The sequence below is a fragment of the Zerene cesonia genome, unplaced genomic scaffold, assembly GCF_012273895.1.
Source record: "Zerene cesonia ecotype Mississippi unplaced genomic scaffold, Zerene_cesonia_1.1 Zces_u003, whole genome shotgun sequence".
Taxonomy (NCBI): Eukaryota; Metazoa; Arthropoda; class Insecta; order Lepidoptera; family Pieridae; genus Zerene; species Zerene cesonia.
The window spans coordinates 814,966-837,495 of NW_024045133.1; the positions used below are offsets into that span (position 1 = coordinate 814,966).

Consider the following 22,530-nt stretch of genomic DNA (forward strand, 5'->3'; position numbering starts at 1 on the left):
TTCATGTGCCTAAGGGGCACCCCGCGCCATCTATTGAGATGATTGAGAATCATCACAACCAATACGAAACATTATTTCAATGATTACAATATTGTATCGATGGAACGCGGCCTTTGTTAAATTTAATTTTTAGTTTTATAGCATTGAAATGCTTTATTAATGAGAAATTTTGAAAGAATAGAAAAATTTTATTTTTCATGTAAGTAAGAGTAAGTTAAGCTTAACAATTAGTATTAAATTAACTTTGTGGAGATGTTTTTCAGAACAGTTTACATTTATCTATTCCAGCTCACTAAAATCTGGTTATCAACGTTCCATATACCTAACGAGGGCTTCCAAGATTGACTGCATAGCACACGAGTTGAAGATATTGACCGATTTGGTGATCAGCGGTGTTAAGAGTTATGATGATGTACAGGACTGGAGGCAGGAGCTGGAGGAGAAGCAGGTACAAACATCATCATCATCATCAGCCTATATATGATACCACAGCTGGGACACAGGCCTCTTATAAGGGTTCAGGCCATAATCCACCACGCCGGCCAAGTGCGGGTTGACAAATGTCACATGTCGTCGAACTTTTGAATCTCAGACATACCTCACGATGTTGTCAAACCATTATATAGTCGGTAGTGCTAAAAAATTCCGGCGGAAAATTTTGTAGTTGATTTTTTAAGCATTTCAATATTATAAAATTAATAAATTATTATTGGTGGAACCGTCATTGGAGACCTATTCCCATGCAGTGGAACACATGTAGGCTGATGATAATGATGATGATGAGTAAAGAATACCGTTATTGTGCCAGAACGCTTTTATGATTTTGCGGTAACGACCTATTCCCAGAGCTATGTAATGCATGGCAGTTTGGTATAATTTAAAACCAACAAGAATTGAATGCTATATATCTATCTATATGTATAAGAAGGTTGTGATAGTTACACTATTTATAACTCAAGAACGGATTAACCGATTTGGCTGAAAATTTGTGCAGAGGTAGTTTAGAACCGGGGGGAGGTACATAGGATATAAAAAACATTTTTATCTCACAGAAATCCCACGGGAGCATGGGAAAACACCAGGTCTATCTTTCCTGCGACTATGCGGGCAAAGTCACGGGCGGAAAGCTAGTTCATTATATTATATAACCCGGTCAAATGATATAATGAATCAATCACTCTTAAAATCCGTTCAAAAGTGTTTAAAATCTACATTTATAACACTCGCATAAAACCAAACACAAAAAAAATAGTCACCTTATTAGTATTTTCTTGTCTTTGATTTTACGGGAGCTTTACATTAGAAATTAAAGACTTTTTAACGGATTTTAAACGCGATTAATTCAGTATATTATTAACCCGACGTTTCGAACACTTTACAGCGAGTGTGGTCACGGAGAGACTGATAATATAATTAATAAATCGCGTTTAAAATCCGTTAAAAAGTTTTTAATCTCTATTTACCTTTTTGTTTATTCTATGGGCATTTTAAACACCTGTTTATAATAATGTGTGTGTGTGTGCGAATGAATACTCATATTGTTTTATTTTCCTCTCTCGTACGAGCAATACGTACTCTCAACGAGCCCCACGGGAAAGTGGATGTTTTCACATGTCCGTTGGGTGAATTGGCAAGAGTTCTCGTAAATATTATTAGTTACTAGCTGCACCGGCAAACGCTGTTCTGCCTTACTCTTATCATTTAGGGGTATGAAAAATAGATGTTGGCCGATTCTCATAGATACCGGATAAGCACAAAAAATTTAATCAAAATTGTTCAAGCTGTTTCGGAGGAGTATGGCAACGAAAACTGTGACATGAGAATTTTATATATTAGATTAGCTTATGTGTGTTATTAAATAGTTTGTCAGTTTGTAATTTTTTCTAGTATTAGTTTGTATATAATTAGATTAAGTCAATAGCATATTGAGATCCTCCTGTAATGATATTTGATGTTTTAATAAATAAATAAATTTTGTTTTCAGGTTATAGTGTGTACAACGTCGGTATTCAAACAAATCCTCGTGGGAAATATGTTGGACATGCTAAAAATTAATGTTCTCATCATAGACAGTTGCCATTTAGTGTTTAAAGATGACAATCTGAGATATGTATGTGATATTTAATATTTTTATTGAATAACTAATGATTTAAATTGCCTTGTACAAGATAAATCTAATTAAAATTTAAAATTAAGCCCATGGATTTCAAGTCAATTTAAATTATTAATTTTCTTGAATTTTTATATCCACCTTCGCGCTTTGCAAGTTTTGATGTTATAACAAACAGTAGCGCAGTATATATATAACATATAGTCCGCATAGGCCAGTTTTCTCTCCCCCAACCTTCCCATTCCATTCCATATTTCCAGTGGACAATTCTTTCTTTATCTCTGACCCCTTTAAAGCGGGAAGCGCATTCGCACAGGCTCTACCTCTGCTCTGTTCACGGGCTGTGGTGACCGCTTACCATCAGGCGAACCACCAGCTCAGTTGCCCGCTATGACATTGAAAAGAAAAAACTGTGCATATTATATGTTTAATATAATAATATTATTGCTTATTGAAATATGTTTATAAAACTAATATGATGTAAAATTTTAATCATTACTATAAAGACATGTATTTTATAATTTACAGATAATGAAACTATACAAAAACTGTGATGTTTATGAAAGACCAAGGATATTAGCTATGACGTACCCTCTGTTCCAATCATCGAGAGATGATGAAGATGGGGCTTATGGCAATGAACAAACGAATGATGAATGTGAAAAACACGAAGGTGTTAATGAAATATCCAATGATACCATTAGTGACGACGTAATGCAAAGCGAGAAAGAAATTAATGATATTAATGATAATTCTAATGACATTAGGATAGATGATAATGCGAATGATAGAGAAAATAATGAATGTGCGAATAATGAAATGATCAAAGCGTCTGATGGAGGGAGCTCCAGTGATATCAAAGAATATAAAGGAAGTGATGGTAGTGATGAAATTTGTGAAAGAATTGACGTGGACATTACCACAGATAATAAAAGAGATAGTGAAAATTTACAAGAACATGATGATGATAAAAATAGCAAAAGCACTGTTAATTATGAAGATACACCTGATCTAGAAGTAAAAGAAACAGTTACTCGTGATGTTAAAAACGAATATGACGATACAGAAGGATTTAATGACAAAGACAGTGAAATAAAAGATAATGAAACTAACAATCCCAAAATAAGTGATACATCAATCAATGATATAGAATCTAGAGAGAGACCACAAATTATAGACGTGAACGATTTAGGAAACAGCACCAATGGAATAGAATTAAATTCCAACGACTGTGATGTTACAAACGACGCAAACAATCAGGGTAGAGTGACAACCGCCAAGGAGATGGCGGTATACGAGAATTCGGACGATTTCGAGATGTACGAGAAGTTGGAGTGGAGGCTGGAGGAGTTGGAGAGGGAGTTGTGCTGCGAAATGGATCTAGCCGAGGATATAGATGGTGGGAAAAGGTGATCTACATGTTATATATTTGTATTCTTGTATTGCAAATTGAACGCCTCCTTGGGACAGTGGTTAACGCGTGAGCGCAGAACCGAGGGGTCCCGGGTTCGATTCCCGGTGGGGACGCACAAAAAAAAATGTCTCGGTCTGGCAGGACACAGAAGGCTGATCACCTACTTGTCCGTAAAGAAAATCGATCAGTGATACAGATGTACATCATCTACCCCATACTCCACTGGGGGTCACGGGACTTCACTTTTTGCAATTGCAAATGCTATTTATAAATATGTGAAAAAATTGTCTGAAACAATTAAAGTGCAAAAAATATCGAATATCACCTAACAATAACTCTGTTCAGAGTACCTAAAGGGTAATAAAATGGGACCTTGTTAACTTACTGGACGCTCGTCCCGGCTTCATCCGGATATCAAGATTCCTGTTTTATCCCAAGAGAGCATTTAATCGGGATAAAAAGTATCCTATCACCCAAGTCAGCTCATACCCTGTCTGTATACCAAATTTCATCAATATCCGTCCAAAAGTTTCGGCGTGATTGACGAACAAACAAACTTTCACATTTAGAATATTAGTGTGATAGTGTGAATACTAAGACTTTGTTGTCCGTATGTCTGTCTGTACCTACATTATAACTAGCTGCGCCCCGTGATTTCTCCCGCGTAAGTCTCTTTCTCGTAGGAATATCGGAACAAAAAGTTGCCTTTGTGTTATACCAGTTGTCCAGCTATCTATGTAGCAAAATTCATTGCAATCGGTTCAGTATCTTTTGTTTGAAAGAGTAATAAACGTACATACACATACACATACATGCCTTGTTTGTTGAATGCCTTAAGCCAAGTTATATCTAATTACAATATTTATAGTCTTATGTAAATATTTATTTTTATAAGCTTAAGCTGTGCCTACCTATAATTAAGAATGATAAATACTAATGTATCTAATATATAAAATTCTCGTGTCACAGTTTTCGTTGCCATACTCCTCCGAAACGGCTTGACCGATTTTGATGAAATTTTTTGTTCTCATCCGGTATCTATGAGAATCAGCCAACATCTATCCTTCATACTCCTAAATGATAAAGAGTAAGGTAGAACAGCGTTTGCCGGGTGCAGCTAGTTAGATATATTATAATTTTAACAATAAATATTATATATCTAGTCGGTAAGCATTTCTTTAAATAAATTCATATCCTCTTTCATGACGCATAATTGGTACAGTGTAACGCCCGGTAACGTTACGATGAGTCACCGAACTGTGATCGGTCCGCCGCGCGCGCAGCACTAGAGAATTAGGCGCATTGAATCGGCGCGTGCTTGTGTCTCTGTCTCTGTCTTTTTAGTAAACAAAATGTATTTTCAATAGTTAAAATTTGTGCAATTCTTATTTTCATTCAATTCCTTGTTCCTATTGTGCAATTTAATAATATTCATATCAATAAATATTCTACCGAGAAAAAGACGTTGTCACGTAAAATCTTCGCCCGTAAAACCGACTTTACAGGCAACCATTTTTTTTATATCCTCTTTCAGGTTATCACCATCTATAACGAAACCGAAGGAGGTGATAATAGAGTTCGAGAAGGCGCCGAGGGAACCCTCCGATAGTTACATACAACTGGATAAGTTTATGAGAGACACAATAAATGAGGCTATGGAATTCATTAATGAGCATCGGTGAGTGAATATTATATGTAGAACTAGCTGCGTCCCGCGGTTTCACCCGCGTAAGTCCATATCCCGTAGGAATATCGGGATAAAAAGTTGCCTATATGTTGAGAAATTTTGAAAGAATGGAAAAAATTTGATCACGAGGCAGGATTCGAACCTGCGTTTCTTGCCTAACCGTAGCAACGCCTAGCCTCTCGGCCACCCGTGATCCTGCCACAGTCATCGTATTTCTTCTACTCTTTCGGTAAAGCATTTAAATGCTATAAAACTAAAAATTAAATTGCCTATATGTTATTCTTATTCCAGTTGTCCAGCTGTCTACGTACCAAATTAAATTACAATCGGTTTAATAGTTTTATGCGTGAAAGAGCAACAAACACACACACACACACATCCTTACAAACTTTTGCATTTATAATATTAGTAGGATAGGATTATAATATATAAGATAACAAGGGTATCTTGTCCAGCTATCTATGTAGCAAACCAAGAGAGGCGAATTTTTTTTCTATTCTTTAAAAATTTCTCATTTATAAAGCATTTCAATGCTATAAAACTAAAACCTAAACGATAAATTGCCACCATTTTCAGATACGACCCGACGGAAATATACGGGGAGGAGCTGTATGAAGAATTCATGAACATACCGCACCCCACCATAGAACCGAAGCAACTGTTTCATCAGTTCCTGTTCGTATTGGACGAATTGGGTAAGTCTACATGTGGGATGTTGTTCTATACAAACCGCGTATGACCTGATTTCCCCGAACCCTCATAGGAGGCCTGTGTCCCAGCAGTGGGAACATATATGGGCTGATGATGATGATGATGATGATGACCTGATTTCACCAGGCATGGCTCAATGTTGACCGCAACAGCAGTCCCTGCAATGAATATTGCAACTGGTTCCAGGGTTCCATCCTGGTTCTGGTTCCCAACCCGACTGTAGTGTTTGTATCTATTAAATAGATATATACATTGTCTCATGTACACCAGTAGATGGCGTAGTTGTCGATCAGTCAGTCGTGTAACGTACGTGGTCGGGGATCGACGTGCGTCTGCGTTTGTACTGGGTGTAGTGGTGAGCCAGTGAATTCTCAGTGTCCCTGTGCTAGATTCCCGAAGAACTAACGGCAGACGTTAGACCGACCATATGATGACAATATTGCGTATGAGTCAAACTTAATGGAGGCACTCACTTGGGATATTGTTACAGTTTTTTTTTATTATTATCTGTTCTTTAACGTCTATAGTTTATATCCTACTTATATAATAAATGCGAAAGTTTGTGAGGATTGATGTATGTGTATGTGTATGTTTGATACTCTTTCACGCAAAAACTACTGAACCGATTGCAATGAAATTTGTTACGTAGATAGCTTCCCCCCTTTAAATTTGGTCTCGTTCTGACAATATGAAGGCGGTTGAGATGTTTTTGTTAAAAATTATTACATAATATTAGTGTATTACACCGAAAACGCGCATTGAATGACAAAAAAAGTAATGTAAAAAAGTAAAGTATGTCACATTTTAAGATCAAGATCCCTGTTATAGCCCAAGGGAGCATTTAAGCGGGATAAAAAGTATCCTATCACCCAAGACAGCTCATACCCTGTCTGTATACCGAATTTCATCAAAATCTTCAAAAGTTTCAGTGTGATTGAAAGACAAACATTCAAACAAACAAAATTTCACATTTATAATATTATCATTGATTTTTACCAGGTCCCTACGCAGCGGACAAAGCAGCGTTTTCGTTGCTCAGCAGGTTAGAAAAGCTGAAAATCAAAGTTCCATACGAGAGACACTTTTTACTACTCTGCCTATGTACGTCTGTCTTTGTAAAGATTCGATGTTATGCTGATCTGATATTCTCGAGCTGCACGTCAGATTGGGAGAAGCTGACGTCGTTTTCAACACCAAAAGTGCTCAGGTTCGCGGCCATTTTGGAAGAATTTCAACCGGAGAGCAACGATAGAGTCAATGATGATAAACCCAACGAAGATAATAAAATGGAGAGAGTTGATGATGTAGTTAATGAGAGCAATGATGCTACAGCAAATGGAATTGATAGGAATATAGTAGAAAGTGTATGTGATATACAAGATAGCTGTAAGGCTGTTGGAAATAATGATGCTACAATTAATGATGGAGTTAATGAAGGGAAACCAATTGATGATTCGGATGGTGGTTTAAATGAAAATGCAGATATAGTTAATGAAGATGATGCAAATAGAAAAGGAATGAAAAGGTCGAAAACAATAGAACTTCTAGACGAGATTAATGAATGTAATTTCGCTGCTCTCGGCGATAAAATTGAAGACCGAGTGAATTTGATCGAAATGAATCTAAAAGATATCATTAATGAAGATGAGGATGCTAAGAAAACAATTTTAAATAGCGAAGACGTGTGCGATAACGCTTTAGATAAAGAATCATCTAGAGTTAACAACAATGAATATGCATCTAATAAAGATGACACTGAAACAAATAACGTATCAGAAAATGACAGCGCTACAGACGAAAATAACAGTGAATTCATACGCGAAAACAGTGAAATAGCAACTAACAGTGATAACGCAACCGGCAACTTAAACGATAACAGTGAAGTAACTAACAGTGATACCGCAAGACATGATAACAGTGAAGTGACAAATAACAGTGACAAAGTGGACAGTGTTGGTGAAGCGAAAGTGTTCAAACGCGGCAGAGGCAGGGGGCGCGGTCGGCCGAGAGTGAACACTAAGGTGCAGCAACAGCAGAACTCTGACTCGCTCTGTGGGATCGTGTTCTTGAAGGAGCCGCTGATGGCTAAGATACTTTTCATGATCATTGTGGTGAGTTTGACATATTCTCTATGTTTAAAAGTCATTGAAGTTCTAAATTTTTGAGTTTTCATGTAGCTGTTGTAGGAGTCGAGCACGCTTCGGCACGAATTGGGCCAGCTCACACCGGGGAAGTACCACACCCCCACAGAAAACCGGCGTGAAATAGTGGCATGCCACTGTGTTTCGTACGGTGAGTGGGGGAGCCGGTGGCCTATTTCATTTACTCAACCGTCCCAGTCCATTCCATCTTTCCTGTCATGAATCCGTTCCTTTTCCCTTACCCACTAAAAGCGGGCAGCGCATTCGCAGAGGCACTACCTTTGCGAATGTTCATGGGTGGTGGTGATCGTTTACCATCAGGCGAACCACCAGCTCAGTTGCCCGCTATGACATAAAAAAAAAGCTAGAGGGTAGAAAACTCATATTAAATACTTATATACAGGCTGACTGTTGCATCTAGTAGTATTATTATCATTAGAGTTTGTAAGTATCGATGGATGGATGTATGGATGTCTGCTACTCTTTCAAGTAAAAACGGCTTATCGTATGCATGAAACTTGATACAGAGACAGATTATAGTCTGTGTTAGCACATAGACTACTTTCTAGCCGGGCACCCCGCGAGTGACGCCGCAGGTTACAAGCTGGTATTATGTAGGTACCGATGGATGGATGTATGGATGTATGTATGTATGTTACTCTTTCAAGTGAAAAACACTTATCGTATGCATGTAATTTGGTACAAACATATATGACAGTGCAATTTTACAATAGGACATGTCACGCTCACGGGGCTCGCTGGCGCACCTGTGCGCGCAGTACTGCGCCGTGGAGGGGGCGGACGAGCCGCGCGAGAGCCAGCGCCAGGGGAGGAAGCAGGAGGACGTGCTGAAGAAGTTAGTGGGTCTTTAAGTTTTAAAGAAGTGGTGGCTCACTGGTGGACTTAAATCTATAAGTTGGCGGTTTGGGATCTTTTAATTTTTCTGCACATGTTAATACTGCTAATGATGAAGGAAAACGTCGGGAAAGCTATAAAAAATGTGTAAAAAACAAATTATCTGAATTCTGAACCTAAAGGGGTAAGAACCTTTTTGGTGGAAAAGGGTTATTAGGTGCTTCTAAACGCCTTAAGAATCGTGATGAATCTAGTTAAATGAAGAAAAAGTCTAGTTTAAATGAATAAATTTTTGACTTTGAGTTCGATCAGAGGAGAAAGTAAAGTGAAGTCCCGTGTCCCCCAGTGGGGTATGGGGCAGAGTATGTACATCTGTTTCACTGATCGATTTTCTTTACGAACAAGTAGGTGATCAGCCTTTTGTGTCCTGCCAGACCGAGACATTATTTTTTTTCGTCCCCACCGGGATTTGAACCCAGGACCCCTCGGTTCTACACTCACGCGTTAACCACTGTACCAAGGAGACGGATCAGAGGAGAACTGTGTGTTTTTTTTAGAAAACAATCCTATGAGAAATGTATTCATTCAATTCATTTCAATGCTATAAAACTTAAAAATTAAATTAAACGAATCTAATTTCAGGTTTCGGATGCACGAATGCAACCTGCTCCTAGCGACGTCTGCCTTGGAGGAGGGCATAGATCTGCCACGATGTAACTTGGTTGTAAGATGGGACGTGCCATCTTCGTAAGTTTTTTTTTTATGTCACAGTCGACAATGGAGCTGGTGGGACGCCTGATGGTAAGGGCTACCACCGCCCATGGACATTTGTAGAGGCGTAAAGTCGATTACAGACCTTACGCCTCTACAAATAGATTGCCGACTTAAAATTGGGAAGGGATTAAGAAAGGATTGGCGAGAGGAATAAAGGAAAGGACTGGGAAGGGGGAGGAAAAGGATATGGGCCTCCAGCTCCCCCACTCACCGAATGAAACAGCAGAATGCTATTTCACGCCGGTCTTCTGTGGGGGTGTGGTACTTCCCCGGTGCGATCTGTACCTCATACATACCACATACATAGTATACTTATTGTTCGGTTTAATCCTACTAATTATAAACGCAAAAGTTTGTAAGTACGGATGGATGTTTGTAAGGATGCGTGTGTGTTTGTTACTCTTTCACACAAACACTACTGCAATGAAATTTGGTATGTAGATATCTGTAAAACTGGAATAACACATAGGCAACTTTTTCTCTACGGAATACAGACTTACGCGGGTGAAACCGCGTGGCACAGCTAGTGTTGCGTATAAGGGATTGTGTGTGGGAGGGAGAAAGGGATAGCAAGAGAGGGAGAAAGAATGTGAGCATATTTTAATAGGAATAGATGTTGTTAGTGCCTGTTTCATACTATAAAGAATACTTACATACATATTATTAATGTTTAGTAGTAGTGAAATAAATGTCGCCTAGTGGGGTATGGGACAGATGATGTACATCTGTTTCACTTATCGATTTTATTTTTGGACAAGTGGGTGATCAGCCTTCTGTGTCCCGCCGGACCGAGACTTTTTCTGTCCGTCCCCACCGGGAATTGAATCCACCTCGCTTCTACGCTCACGCTTTAATCACTATGCCAAGGGTGCGGTATAGAGTTTAGTAGTGCTTAATTTGAAACCTATATTAAGACAGAATTTGTTCAGAGAGACTTCTATACCGTCAATTAATGTATGGAAGATGAAAATCCATACAATATTGCTTATGAACCACTGGAAAGTTCTTTGACATCATTTTTAAAGAGCAGTTACATTAGCAAGGTAAGGAAACCTTATACCGCTTCGCCAGGTACCGATCCCACGGGCTGTGCCGCAGCCGGGCGAGAGCCAGCAAGTCGTCAGTGGCGCTTCTGGCGGACGCCGACCGACACAGCTCCCTGCTGGTGCGCCACTTGGCAGTGTACAAGGAGTTGGATCAGGTAAACTTGTGTTTTTTTTTTTTCTATGTCATAGCGGTCAACTGAGCTGGTGGTTCCCCTGATGGTAGGCGATCACCACCGCACGTGAACAGAGCAGAGGTGGTGCCTCTGCCATTGCGCTGTCCGCTTATAAGGGGTCGAAATATGGAATGGTCTGGGAAGGGTGGAAATTGGAAATGGGCTTCTGTATAGAGATGTAGTTTATAGTGAATTTGTCATGTCCCGTAAGAAGGGGTTATTAGATGGAAAACTTGCCGTGTCGTTGTCATAATATTATATAAATTCCCAATTACTTAGGTTTTTTTACATATTTTAACTAAATGATTTCTTGGGTAAAACATATGCAGTGCAATGTAGCAAATAAAAAAGCCTGTAATACTAATGCTTAATTTTCATTTATCCAGATCGTAACAAGAAAATGTGGGTGTGGTATTCAGAACGAACCGACTTCTGAAGAAGAAATCGAGGCGGATACCTACACACAATATGTTAAAGCGTACACTCCCAAAGATGATGTTTATGATAAAAGCATGAATGATGATATGGCTGATGATGGTGTCATTAATATTGAAAAGCAAACTAAGGAGCTCGATGAAGTCAAAACTAAAGCTAATGATACTGATGTGATAGTTGGGAACAATGAAAATGAAATTAATGATAAACATAAAGATGCCCAAGCTAATAATGATGCTAAAGTGAAAGGTGATAATGACAGAAATGATGATGTGATTAAAATTGAAGATAGAGAAACAGCGGTTCAAAGTGACAAAGTGTCGGATAGTACTGTAGACGTTTTAGATTTCCGAGACGGTGGTAAAATTAGTGTTCAAAGTGTCACACACACCAAATCAAGTGCGAATAACGGTGAAAGTGTAAATTTAAAAGTGAGCGATGGTGTGTGCGCATGTAAAAGTGAAGCAAAAATCGGGAGTGATTTGAAAGTGAGCTATGAAGTGGAGACGAAGGGGGATGTTGCTGCGAGCGTGGATTTAAATAGTGCTATCGCTTTGATTAATCGGTGAGTTGATCATTTTAAAGAAAACTGACAAACAACATTGTGAGATTTTTTTATATATATGGCTGTATATTTATATAAGTTGAAAATTTACTTTGTCTGTTGGGTTATTGCGATTTTATTAAAAGTTGGATCATTGCGACTGCATTTTAATACTATATATGCTTTTAGTTTCGCCATCATCATCAACCCATATATGTTCCCACAGCTGGGACACAGGCCTCCTATGAGGGTTCAGGCCATAATCCACCACGCTGGCCAAGTGCGGGTTGGCAGAAGTCACGTGTCGTCGAACTTTTTTGATTCTTGGACATGCCGGTTTCCTCTCTATGTCTTCCTTCACCGTTTTAAGCAGTGGTGATGTTATCCACATGTGCAGATAAATCGAAAAATCAATTTATCTCCTGCACGCTCGCCCCGTCTCGAACCTGAACTTATCGATTTTAAAGTCCGAGGTTCTCACCACTGAGCCACCGCTGCTTGAGTTTCGCCAACGTGATCGCATTTAATTTTTCATTGTACAAACTTTCTTCCCTAGTCACCTTTTCTTTTTATATATGAGGAAGATCATTGAAATGATAATAAAAATCTCTGGATAGTTATATTTGCTAGGCTGAAGGTGGTCTCTACGTATTTCTTATTAAATATTCAATTACAAATCAGAAACAACAATATAATTGGGCCTATTCTATATAGTTAAATACCAGCGCCAGGCCAACGCCTGGCACAAGCTGAACTAGATCCTTTTTGGCGGTACTGTGGGACATGCTATTGTTGTACATTTAATTTTGCTATTAATATTTACTTTTGTTTTTATTATTTTTTATTTCATCTGTGTTTTTGTGTTCATCAATGTTTTTTCTTTCTTTCTTTCTTTCTTTCCAATTAAAGTAAATTCTGTTGAATGAAAATGATGAATGCCATTCTGAATATGAGAATGCTCATGCAACTACAAAGCCTTCATTTGGAAATGAATTTATTTCCCTATAGGTACTGTGGTAAACTACCATCCGACACGTTCACACGGCTGGCGCCCCAATGGTGGATGGAGCAGGTTCAACTCCCGATGGGTGAGAAAACGCAAACCGCGTATATATGCACGCTGCGCATGCCCCTGAACTGTCCCGTGAAGTATAACATTGTGGTGAGTGGTGGCATACATTTTATGTACATCCATACGTTATCATACAGATGTACATCCTACTAATATTATAAATGCGAAAGTTTGTAAGGATGTGTGTGCGTTTGTTGCTCTTTCACGCAAAAACTGCTGAACCGATTGCGATGAAATTTGGTACGTAGACAGATGGACAACTGGAATAACATATAGTCATCATAACTTTTTATCCCGATATTCCTACGGAATATGGACTTACGCGGATGAAACCGCGGGGCGCAGCTAGTATTATAAATACGAAAGTTTGTAAGGATGTGTGTGTGTGTTTGTTGCTCTTTCACGCAAAAACTACTGAACCAATTCCAACGGGATACAGACTAACGCGGGTGAAACCGCGAAATATCGGGATAAAAAGTTGCATTCATTGCAATCGGTTCCGTAGTTTCTGCGTGAAAGTGCAACAAACACACACACATCCTTACAAACCTTCGCATTTATAATATTAGTAGGATAGGAAGTAGGATTTCAATGCTATATAAATAAAAATTAAAAATTAAACACACACAATTTTTCACGCATACATGGTTTTTTGTCTGACTGACTGCTGTCTCTTCACAAATTTATACTATATGGACCAGTTCGTTATTTCCAGGGTCACCCGATGCCAACACGGGTGCTAGCCCGACGGATGGTGGCGCTGCAGGCTTGCAGGATCCTGCACAAGTCTGGGGAGCTGGACGATCAGCTTATGCCGATAGGTATGAGAAGAAATTAAATCTTTCATTTTTATTCATTTAATTTCAAGTAACTCAAGACTCATTTTGTCAGTGACAATTAATTCTTAAAAACTAAGTTAGTATATTATGTCTTAAATGAAATAATTGTGTGACTACTAGGTAGGTATTCCAGCCACTACTACAGGGCTATAATGGAAGCAGAAAGTCTGATTTATTGCCAATAAGAACATGAAATGAAAATTAAGAGAACTAGGCAAAAGCGGACCTTATAGCTAGGTAGCGATCTCTACCAGACAACCAAATTAAAATAGAAGAATAAGCGTAGGTGAGCAAAAATGAGGCAATTAAGAAGCGAGCTATGTTTTTTGAACTAGCTCGATACCGCGACTTCGCCCGCGTCGTAACCTGATGGAAAATGGCTTGTCTGCTTATCCAGAGTGTATTCTGTACCGGTGACAAATTTCACAAGGATCCGATCAGGTGTTTTTGCGTGAAAGAGTTACAAACATACAACAATACATTCTTATAATCTGAGTAGGATTATCAACCGACTTCAAAAAAGGAGGATTTATCAGTTTGACTGTTCTTGTTTGTGTGTTACCACATCATTTTTTACTGGATGTACTGATTTTGATGATTTTTTTTTGTGTGTTGTCTCATAATTCTTCACTGGGTGAACCGATTTTTATCTCTCTTTTTGCTTTTGAAAATGCGGAGGCTGATGCCAGAGCACTGTGCCATTAAAATTTGATCTAATTATGACAATTTGAAGCTGATTAGTTGTTTGTTAAAATAAAAAAAATCAATTTTATCACAAACTTAGACAACACTGTTGATATGAAAACGTAAATCAGTGTAAAAATATTTATTATTATTGAGTATTATATGTATACGAAAAATATATTTTATGTAGTGATATGGTACTCATAGACAGTCCAGAATTTAAACTATCAAGTATCACTGAATACTGAATATCAGTGTGGCAACTGCATTGCTGCGTAGGCTGAGTGGCTATCCCATTTGACTCCACTTTGTGTCACGTTTTAAATTTATTTTTCTTTGTTTTCATCGTTGTATTGTGTTGTTTTAATTTTATTGTCATGTTTAAATTGTAATTTTGTGCAGTCAAATAAATGTTTCTTTCTCTCTTTCTTTTTTTATAGGCAAAGAAAACTTCAAGGCGGCCGAACTGGACTCGAATATAAGCACTGAGTTTTCGGACAACGGTGATTCAGCAAGACCCGGGACGACTAAGCGAAGGCAGTATTATTATAAACGGGTAAGCTTTGGAATCTTTTTTCTCGCGGTACCGGTTGTTATTTGTAGAATTTTTGTAGAGTTAGAAAAAATAATTAATTCGTACAAAATTTTATATATGATAACATTCTTAGCAATATTTCATGGTCCAATAAGTCAAACGCCTTGCTAAAATCTCGCCTACATAACAATCTTACAAGCTTCCCCGTGTATACTATTGGTGGGATGTCACACGCGTTGTGTTTATGCGTTCCAGACAGCCTGGGCTTTCACGGACTGTCAGCCGATCATTGACACTACGGATGCGGAAATCGAAGCGAACCCGGTGCCCCAGCATGTACCGGTGACAGGGAACGGTGAGTTGTTATCGTGAACCATGTCTGGTTGAATGGAGACTTGCTTCAGTTAAAGTTTCGAGTTAGAAAATTATTTGGTGTACCCCAAGGGAGTGTATTTGGGCCATTGTATTGGGGGTAATATATAACACTAAATGTTGTCCGCAACTTTGTCCATGTGGTTTAAATACATTTTCATGGTGCACACTTTTATCAGTTATTTATCATAGAATTTTTCAATATATTTTCTTAACGGATGCCTACAACATAGTGGCTATCTGTATGCCAAATTTCAGACCAATCGGTCCAGTAGCATGGGCTGTGTGCTGAGACATCAGTCAGTCAGTCAGTGAACTCTGCGTTTTACATATTTAGATAACCTTAGTTATCTGGTGTACTGTCTACCATAAAATTCCAATTTAGTTCATTAGATAAGTGCAGTTACTTATATCATTTTTTCGTTGTACATTGGAAAAGGAAAGGGATGACGATGAAAATAAGGTAATGAGATAAAATAAGGTAATAAGGTAATGAGAAAATAAGGTATTGACTGGATAGGGTGAGGAAACGGGCCATACAAAAACACAATAACACACCACTATTTCTCGCCGATTTTCTGTATTCCTACCTCGCTGCGAGCTGGACCATTTCGTGCCTTAGCGTGCCCGACTCTCGCACTGTTCTTAGAGTTTTGTCAGATAGAACAGAGTGGAAGTCTTTTTCTTTAACTCTTCGGTTTCACCACCGTCACGTTGATGATGACGCTGGCGATGATGATGATGATGATGATGATGACGCTGGCGATGATGATGATGACGCTGGCGATGATGATGATGATGATGATGATGGCGATGATGATGATGATGTAACGTACGCGTGCAGGCAAGCGCAACACGCTGCACGCGCTGGTGTCGGGGCTGTGGTGCGCGCTGCCGGAGCGCTACAACACGCGCGGGCGCCGCCTGCACCTGCCGCAGCACGCGGCGCAGGCGCTCGGCGTGCTGCTGCGCGCCGAGCCCGACCGGTGAGCTTCACCTGCACTTTTGTGTGTGACCGACCCCCTTTTGACCCGATTTTGACCCACTGTAAACGGACAGATTTAATTGAATCTTAGTACGCTCATGGAGGATCGGGGATAATACAAAAATTTTATGAGTTTGTCTTATTTTGTCATGCTTTTATTGGATTCGCCTGCATGTTTGTGTGTACCGACTTATTTAGACCCAATTTTGACCCACTGTAAACGGACAGATTTAATTCAGACTTAGTACACTTATCAAGGATGCGTGATAATACAATAATTTTATGAGTTTGTCTTATTTTTAAACGCTTTTATTAGCGTTATTTGTATGTTTGTGTGTAACCGACCCCTTAAGACTCCACTTCGACCCACCTTAAACGGACAGATTTCATTCATACTTTGGGAATGATAAGATGAAAAAAAATGATCATCATAATCGGTTCATAAGCGAAGAAACTATCCGCGAACACAAAAATAAATCATACGGTTGAATTAGGAAATTCCTCTATTTTCAAGTCGGTTGAATTCTGAATACGTAGTTGAAATACATACCCAACACATATTGTCTGTTACGGCTCCACAGATTACAAATCCCCGCGTTCCCGGTGTACACGAGGTCGGGCGAAGTGCGCGTGTCGGTCGAGCCGGCGCTCGAGGCGGACGTGCGGCTGTCGCCCAGGCGGGACATGCTTATACGGCGGTGAGTTGCAGTGCAGTGCACTACACCACACTGCAGTGCACTATACCACACTGCAGTGCACTATACCACGCTGCAGTGCACTATACCACACTGCAGTGCACTACACCAGACTGCAATGTCCCACACTACACTGCAGTGCACTACACCAGTTTACACAACATTATCCTTTATAACATAATTATATATTACTAGCTGCACCCGGCAAACGCTGTTCTGCCTTACTCTTATCATTTAGGTTTATGAAAAATAAATGTTGGCCGATTCTCATAGATACCGGATAAGCACAAAAAATTTCATCAAAATCGGTCAAGCCGTTTCGGAGGAGTATGGCAACGAAAACTGTGACACGAGAATTTTATGTATTAGATTATTATCCATTTCTACACAAAATTATCCATTATAACATTATTATTAATCATTTGGCTCCACTTTACGTTTTGTATTGTGTAATTTTAATTCTTTGTTTAAATTGTTATTTCGTGCAGTCAAATAAATGTTTCTTTCTTTCTTCTTTATTTTAATATTTCTATCTACGTACCAAATTTCACTGCAATCGGTTCAGTAATTTTTGCATGATAGAGCAGCAAACACACACACATCCTTATAAAAACTACTGAACTACTACCGATTGTAATGAAATTTGCTATGTAGATAGCTGGAATAACAAATGGCCAACTTTTGATCTTGATATTCCTACGGGATACAGACTTACGCAGATGCAGGTGAAACCGCGAGGCGCAGCTAGTACTAAAAAATTTTAGAACTTTTAACGAAATAAAACGCGATTTTTTCATTACATTCATAACTATGGTTTGTCAAAATTTTTGGCTTTATTGCATTTATTGAAACTGGTTATTATTGTAATAAAAGGATAAAATAATATCTTCAGATTTATGCGATTCGTATTCTCTGACGTGCTGCGCGTGCGCCGGCGCGGTATGAAGTTGGAGACGGAGGGATCCACGCAAAACAATTATTATATTGTGCCTACTGTAAAAAGTGAGTTAGACGTAGATTATAAGTATCATAGAATGTTTATGGGTTAATGTTTTTCATGTCCATCAAAGTTTGTTCAGCCGTTTATTTTTTATTTTATGGCAAAATAGTTCTAAGTTAGCTATAAGTTATCTCTTTAAATGTTATTTCTAATCAGAACAAATCATATTAAAATTTAAAAAAATGTTACAGGGACAAAACCGGACGGCACAACTATGGTTGACATAGACTGGGCTTTCCTTGAACTGATATATAAACATACGGAAGATAAGAAACGTGAAGAGCTGTCATGGAAGGACAATGGGGTTGATAAAACTGGCGATAAAACTGTGGATAAAACTGGAGATAAAACTGGAGATAAAAGTGTGGATGACAGTGCAGATGACACAGTTGATAAAACTATGGAAAATGCAGTGGATAAAGTGGCGGATGTAACGGTTGAGAAAAACGTGAAAGTTGCAGCGGATACGATTGGGGATGCTGTTGTTGATAAGAGTGTGGGCAAAACAGTAGATAGGCGGGTTGAAAACGATCACACAGCTTCAAGGGAATCCTTGCACGGGAGGAAGGGGATTGATAAAAATGGGGATAAAAGGGGGGATAAAACTGTGGAGAAGCGAGTGGAAAATCCACTGCTGGCGCCCGGGGAGGTGTTCAAATTTGACCCGCAGAAATACAGCGAGGCCGTCGTTACACCCTGGTACAGGAATCAGGATCAGCCTCAGGTCAGTTGGGAGACATTTCATGACATTTCGACGTAAATTGATGTATTAAAAAGTTATATGAAAGTGAATACTCTGAATATATCTAGCTAATTGGCTTTGTCGTCTTAGTCAAAAGAAAAGATAGAAAGAAAGATTGAAAGAATGTTTATTCAACGCGTAATGTTAACGAACGTATGATAAAAAGGTGGACTTATCGGTGTGGTGCCAGAAAGCGTAACTACTCAGCGTGTGCTACGCGTAATGCGCAAGCGCTGATTTTCAGTAGCCCCTTAAAAGAGGTTTTTTCCACTACATATTGTCTTTGTACCAAATTGTTTCGCTTTATTGATTTAGGTGTGAAGATACGGAGAGTGTTACTTTCATATGTTACTAGACATACGTCCCGGACATAACAAATCAAACACAAGAAAAATACATATTTATTTCAGTTCTTCCTAGTGGCGGAGATATGCTGGCACCTCACGCCCGACTCGTCGTTTCCGTCGGACCAGCACGCGACCTTCCGGTCCTACTACAGGGCGAAGTACGGCGCGGAGCTGACGCAGAGCGACCAGCCGCTGCTGGACGTGGACCACACTAGCGCGAGGTTGAATTTACTGACGCCGAGGTGAGTCCGCTTCTCCGAGGTGTTCAAATGAGTTTGGGATGGAATTGGGTGCAGTTGGATGAAATTGAATTAAATTAGATGAGAAATTGAATGGAATTGGATGAAATTTTGTGTAATTGTGTGAAATTGAATGAAATTTTGTGTAATTGTGTGAAATTAAATGAAATTGGTTGAAACAAAATGAATACTATGTAGTGAAGAATTATTTTAAAATATAACTCTATACTTGTGTGTTTGTGAATTCGTGCGAACGCGAATGTGTGTGTGTGTGTGTGTATGTCTATAACTATTTCTTTCCCTCTGTTTTGTATATTATTTCTATTATTATATTGTGACTATTTCTATTTGAATTACTACTTCTTTCACAATTCCTAGTTCTGTATCTATTTCAATCTCTATAACCAACTGGCTGCGCCCCGCGGTTTCACCCGCGTATATCCGTATCCCGTAGGAATATCGGGATAAAAAGTTACCTATTTGTTATTCCAGTTGTCCAGCTGTCTACGTACCAAATTTCATTGCAATCGGTTCAGTAGTTTTTGCGTGAAAGAGTTACAAACACACACATAGTTACAAACTTTCGCATTTATAATATTAGTAGGATTCTATATCTAGTTCTTTTTCTGTACCTGTTATATTCTCTGTATCCGTTTCTGCGTCTGTTTCTTCCCTTGTATCTGCATGTATGTGTGTGCGTCGTTGCGGCAGGTACGTGAACCGCAAGGGCGTGGCGCTGCCCGTGTCGTCGGAGCGCACGCGGCGCGCCAAGCGCGACCGGCTCGACCAGAAGCAGATCATGGTGCCCGAGCTGTGCCGCGTGCACCCGTTCGCCGCGCCGCTGTGGGCCGCCACCGTGGCGCTGCCCTGCGTGCTCTACCGGTGAGCCCCCGGCCCGGATCCGGCTCGACCCTGATAGACCCTGCTCGACCTGAATCGACCTGGATCGACCCTGGTCGACCCTGATAGACTGATAGACCATGATCGACCCTGATAGACCCTGGTCGACCTAGATCGACCTGGATCGACCCCGGTCGACCCTGATAGATGCTGATCGACCCTGATCAAAACTTTTTTTTTTAATGTCACAGTCGGCATGGAGCTGGTCGGTCAGCTGATGGTAAGCGCTACCACCGCCCATGGACATTTGTAGAGGCGTAAGGTCAACTGCAGACCTTACACCGATTGCCGACTTTAAATTGGGAAGGAATTAAGAAAGGATTGTCGAGAAGAATAAAAGAAAGCACTGGGAAAGTAAGGAAATAATATGGACCTCCGGCTCTCCCACTCATCGAACGAGAACACAGCAGAATACTATTTCACACCGGTCTTCTGTGGAGGTGTGGTAATTCCCCAGTGCGAGCTGGCCCAATTCGTGCCGAAGCGCGCTCGACTCCCACATACTAAACTTCACTTTACCTGTATGTTTGTATGTAACCGACTTCTTTAGACTCGATTTCGGAAACGGACAGATTCGATTCAAATTACAACAATACAAAAATTTATGAGTTTATCTTATAATCCTAACCAGGATGACCAGGACTAAACAAATTTCTCACTCTACAAGAAAATTACGATATAGCCGATTCTATCATTAAAGTTTTTGTATTACATTAAACGGTGAAGGAAAACATCGTGAGGAAACTGGTATGTCCAAGAATCAAAAGTTCGACGACGTGTGACATCTGCCAACCCGCACTTGGCCAGCGTGGTGGATTATGGCCTGAACCCTCATAGGAGGCCTGTGTCCCAGCAGTGGGAACATATGTGGGCCGATGATGATGATGATGATGATTATATTTATCACATCCCGACGTGTCTGTTTACTCTAACACCTCTAGCACTTAAATTAAACAACCGTTTTCCCAGGATAAACGCCCTGCTCATAGCGGACGAAATACGCCGCGCTGTAGCGGTGGACGTGGGTCTGGGCATACCCCGGATAGATGACGAGACGTGCCCCGGATTCACCTGGCCCCCGCTGGACTTCGGCTGGAGCCTGGCTGAGGTGAGTGGCAATGATGTAAGAGTATGTGAAGTCCCGTGTCCCCCAGTGGGGTATGGGGCAGATGGTATACAGCTATTTCACTGATCGATTTTCTTCGTGGACAATTAGGTGAACAAGTTACTTGGGACAAACAACCGGGAAGCGATCCCGGGACCGCTCGGTTCTACGCGCACGCGTTGACCATTGTACGAAGGAGGCAGTCAACTAATAAAAAATAATATAAGAGTACTGTTACTCTTTCCTAATTTATAGTTATACTTGTTGCACGCCCCGGCTCCGCCCGGGTAGTCATTTATTGGTAATTCGAATTAATGTATAAACTATCCCGTCTTATAAGTTGGATCATACTGCATATGGTGTGCCAAATTTGATTAAATCAGTCGAGTAATTTAAGAGATCATCGCGGACAAACAACGTAAACCCGTGTTATATGTACATTGAGAAAAGAGCATTATAATGATTTTTATTAAAAAAAAGCAAATAATATTTACTTTGTTGACTTGTTGTATACATTAAATAAAATCTAGGCCATGTTTTATCAAATGTCAAATAATCTTAAATCCTATCCTATCCTACTAATCCTACTAGCCCTACTAATATTATAAATGCGAAAATTTGTAAGGATGTGTGTTTGTTGCTCTTTCACGCAAAAATTACTGAACCGATTGCAGTGATATTTGGTACGTGGCTAGCCTGACAACTAAAATAACATATAGGCAACTTTTTATCCTGATATTCCTTCGGAATACAGATTTACGCGGGTAAAACCGCGGGGCGCAGCTCGTAATACATAAAATTTCATTACAGTAAATGGAAGAATTTTAACTTTTTTTTTGTGATTTTTAATAAAAATAACAATCTCACGAGTCAGATTATGATCTGACGGTTTTCACCAACTCACAGCGACGCATGCGCATGTTGCAGGTGCTCAGCGCCGATTCGGAGAAGCACGATAAGAAGAGAGACACAGAAGACTGGAGTAAAAACGATGAACCGGAGAAGGAAGAGTGAGAGACTTTATTTCTTACTAGTGTCGCAACTTAGTCTATATATATACTTAGTCTGGCCATAAATACTGTTACACTTAATTATAAAAAAATATTACATTTGAATTTCGAATCT

At 39.6% G+C, this 22,530-nt stretch overlaps 1 protein-coding gene across 1 annotated transcript in view; it reads left to right on the forward strand.

Annotated features, from left to right (window-relative positions):
* The window catches only part of LOC119838483 (endoribonuclease Dcr-1), a 47,352-nt gene that overhangs the window by 3,293 nt on the left and 21,529 nt on the right, over positions 1–22,530 (forward strand). Inside the window, exons 3-24 of the mRNA XM_038364432.1 lie at positions 289–448; positions 1,985–2,110; positions 2,639–3,519; positions 5,059–5,202; positions 5,788–5,906; positions 6,922–8,033; positions 8,798–8,919; positions 9,561–9,665; positions 10,764–10,893; positions 11,298–11,911; positions 12,899–13,052; positions 13,678–13,783; positions 14,926–15,041; positions 15,276–15,375; positions 16,237–16,378; positions 16,959–17,075; positions 17,965–18,074; positions 18,264–18,796; positions 19,225–19,403; positions 20,112–20,282; positions 21,270–21,408; positions 22,333–22,415. Coding sequence (XP_038220360.1) covers positions 289–448; positions 1,985–2,110; positions 2,639–3,519; positions 5,059–5,202; positions 5,788–5,906; positions 6,922–8,033; positions 8,798–8,919; positions 9,561–9,665; positions 10,764–10,893; positions 11,298–11,911; positions 12,899–13,052; positions 13,678–13,783; positions 14,926–15,041; positions 15,276–15,375; positions 16,237–16,378; positions 16,959–17,075; positions 17,965–18,074; positions 18,264–18,796; positions 19,225–19,403; positions 20,112–20,282; positions 21,270–21,408; positions 22,333–22,415 — 5,463 coding nt within the window. The remainder of the gene's footprint in view (positions 1–288; positions 449–1,984; positions 2,111–2,638; positions 3,520–5,058; positions 5,203–5,787; positions 5,907–6,921; positions 8,034–8,797; positions 8,920–9,560; positions 9,666–10,763; positions 10,894–11,297; positions 11,912–12,898; positions 13,053–13,677; positions 13,784–14,925; positions 15,042–15,275; positions 15,376–16,236; positions 16,379–16,958; positions 17,076–17,964; positions 18,075–18,263; positions 18,797–19,224; positions 19,404–20,111; positions 20,283–21,269; positions 21,409–22,332; positions 22,416–22,530) is intronic.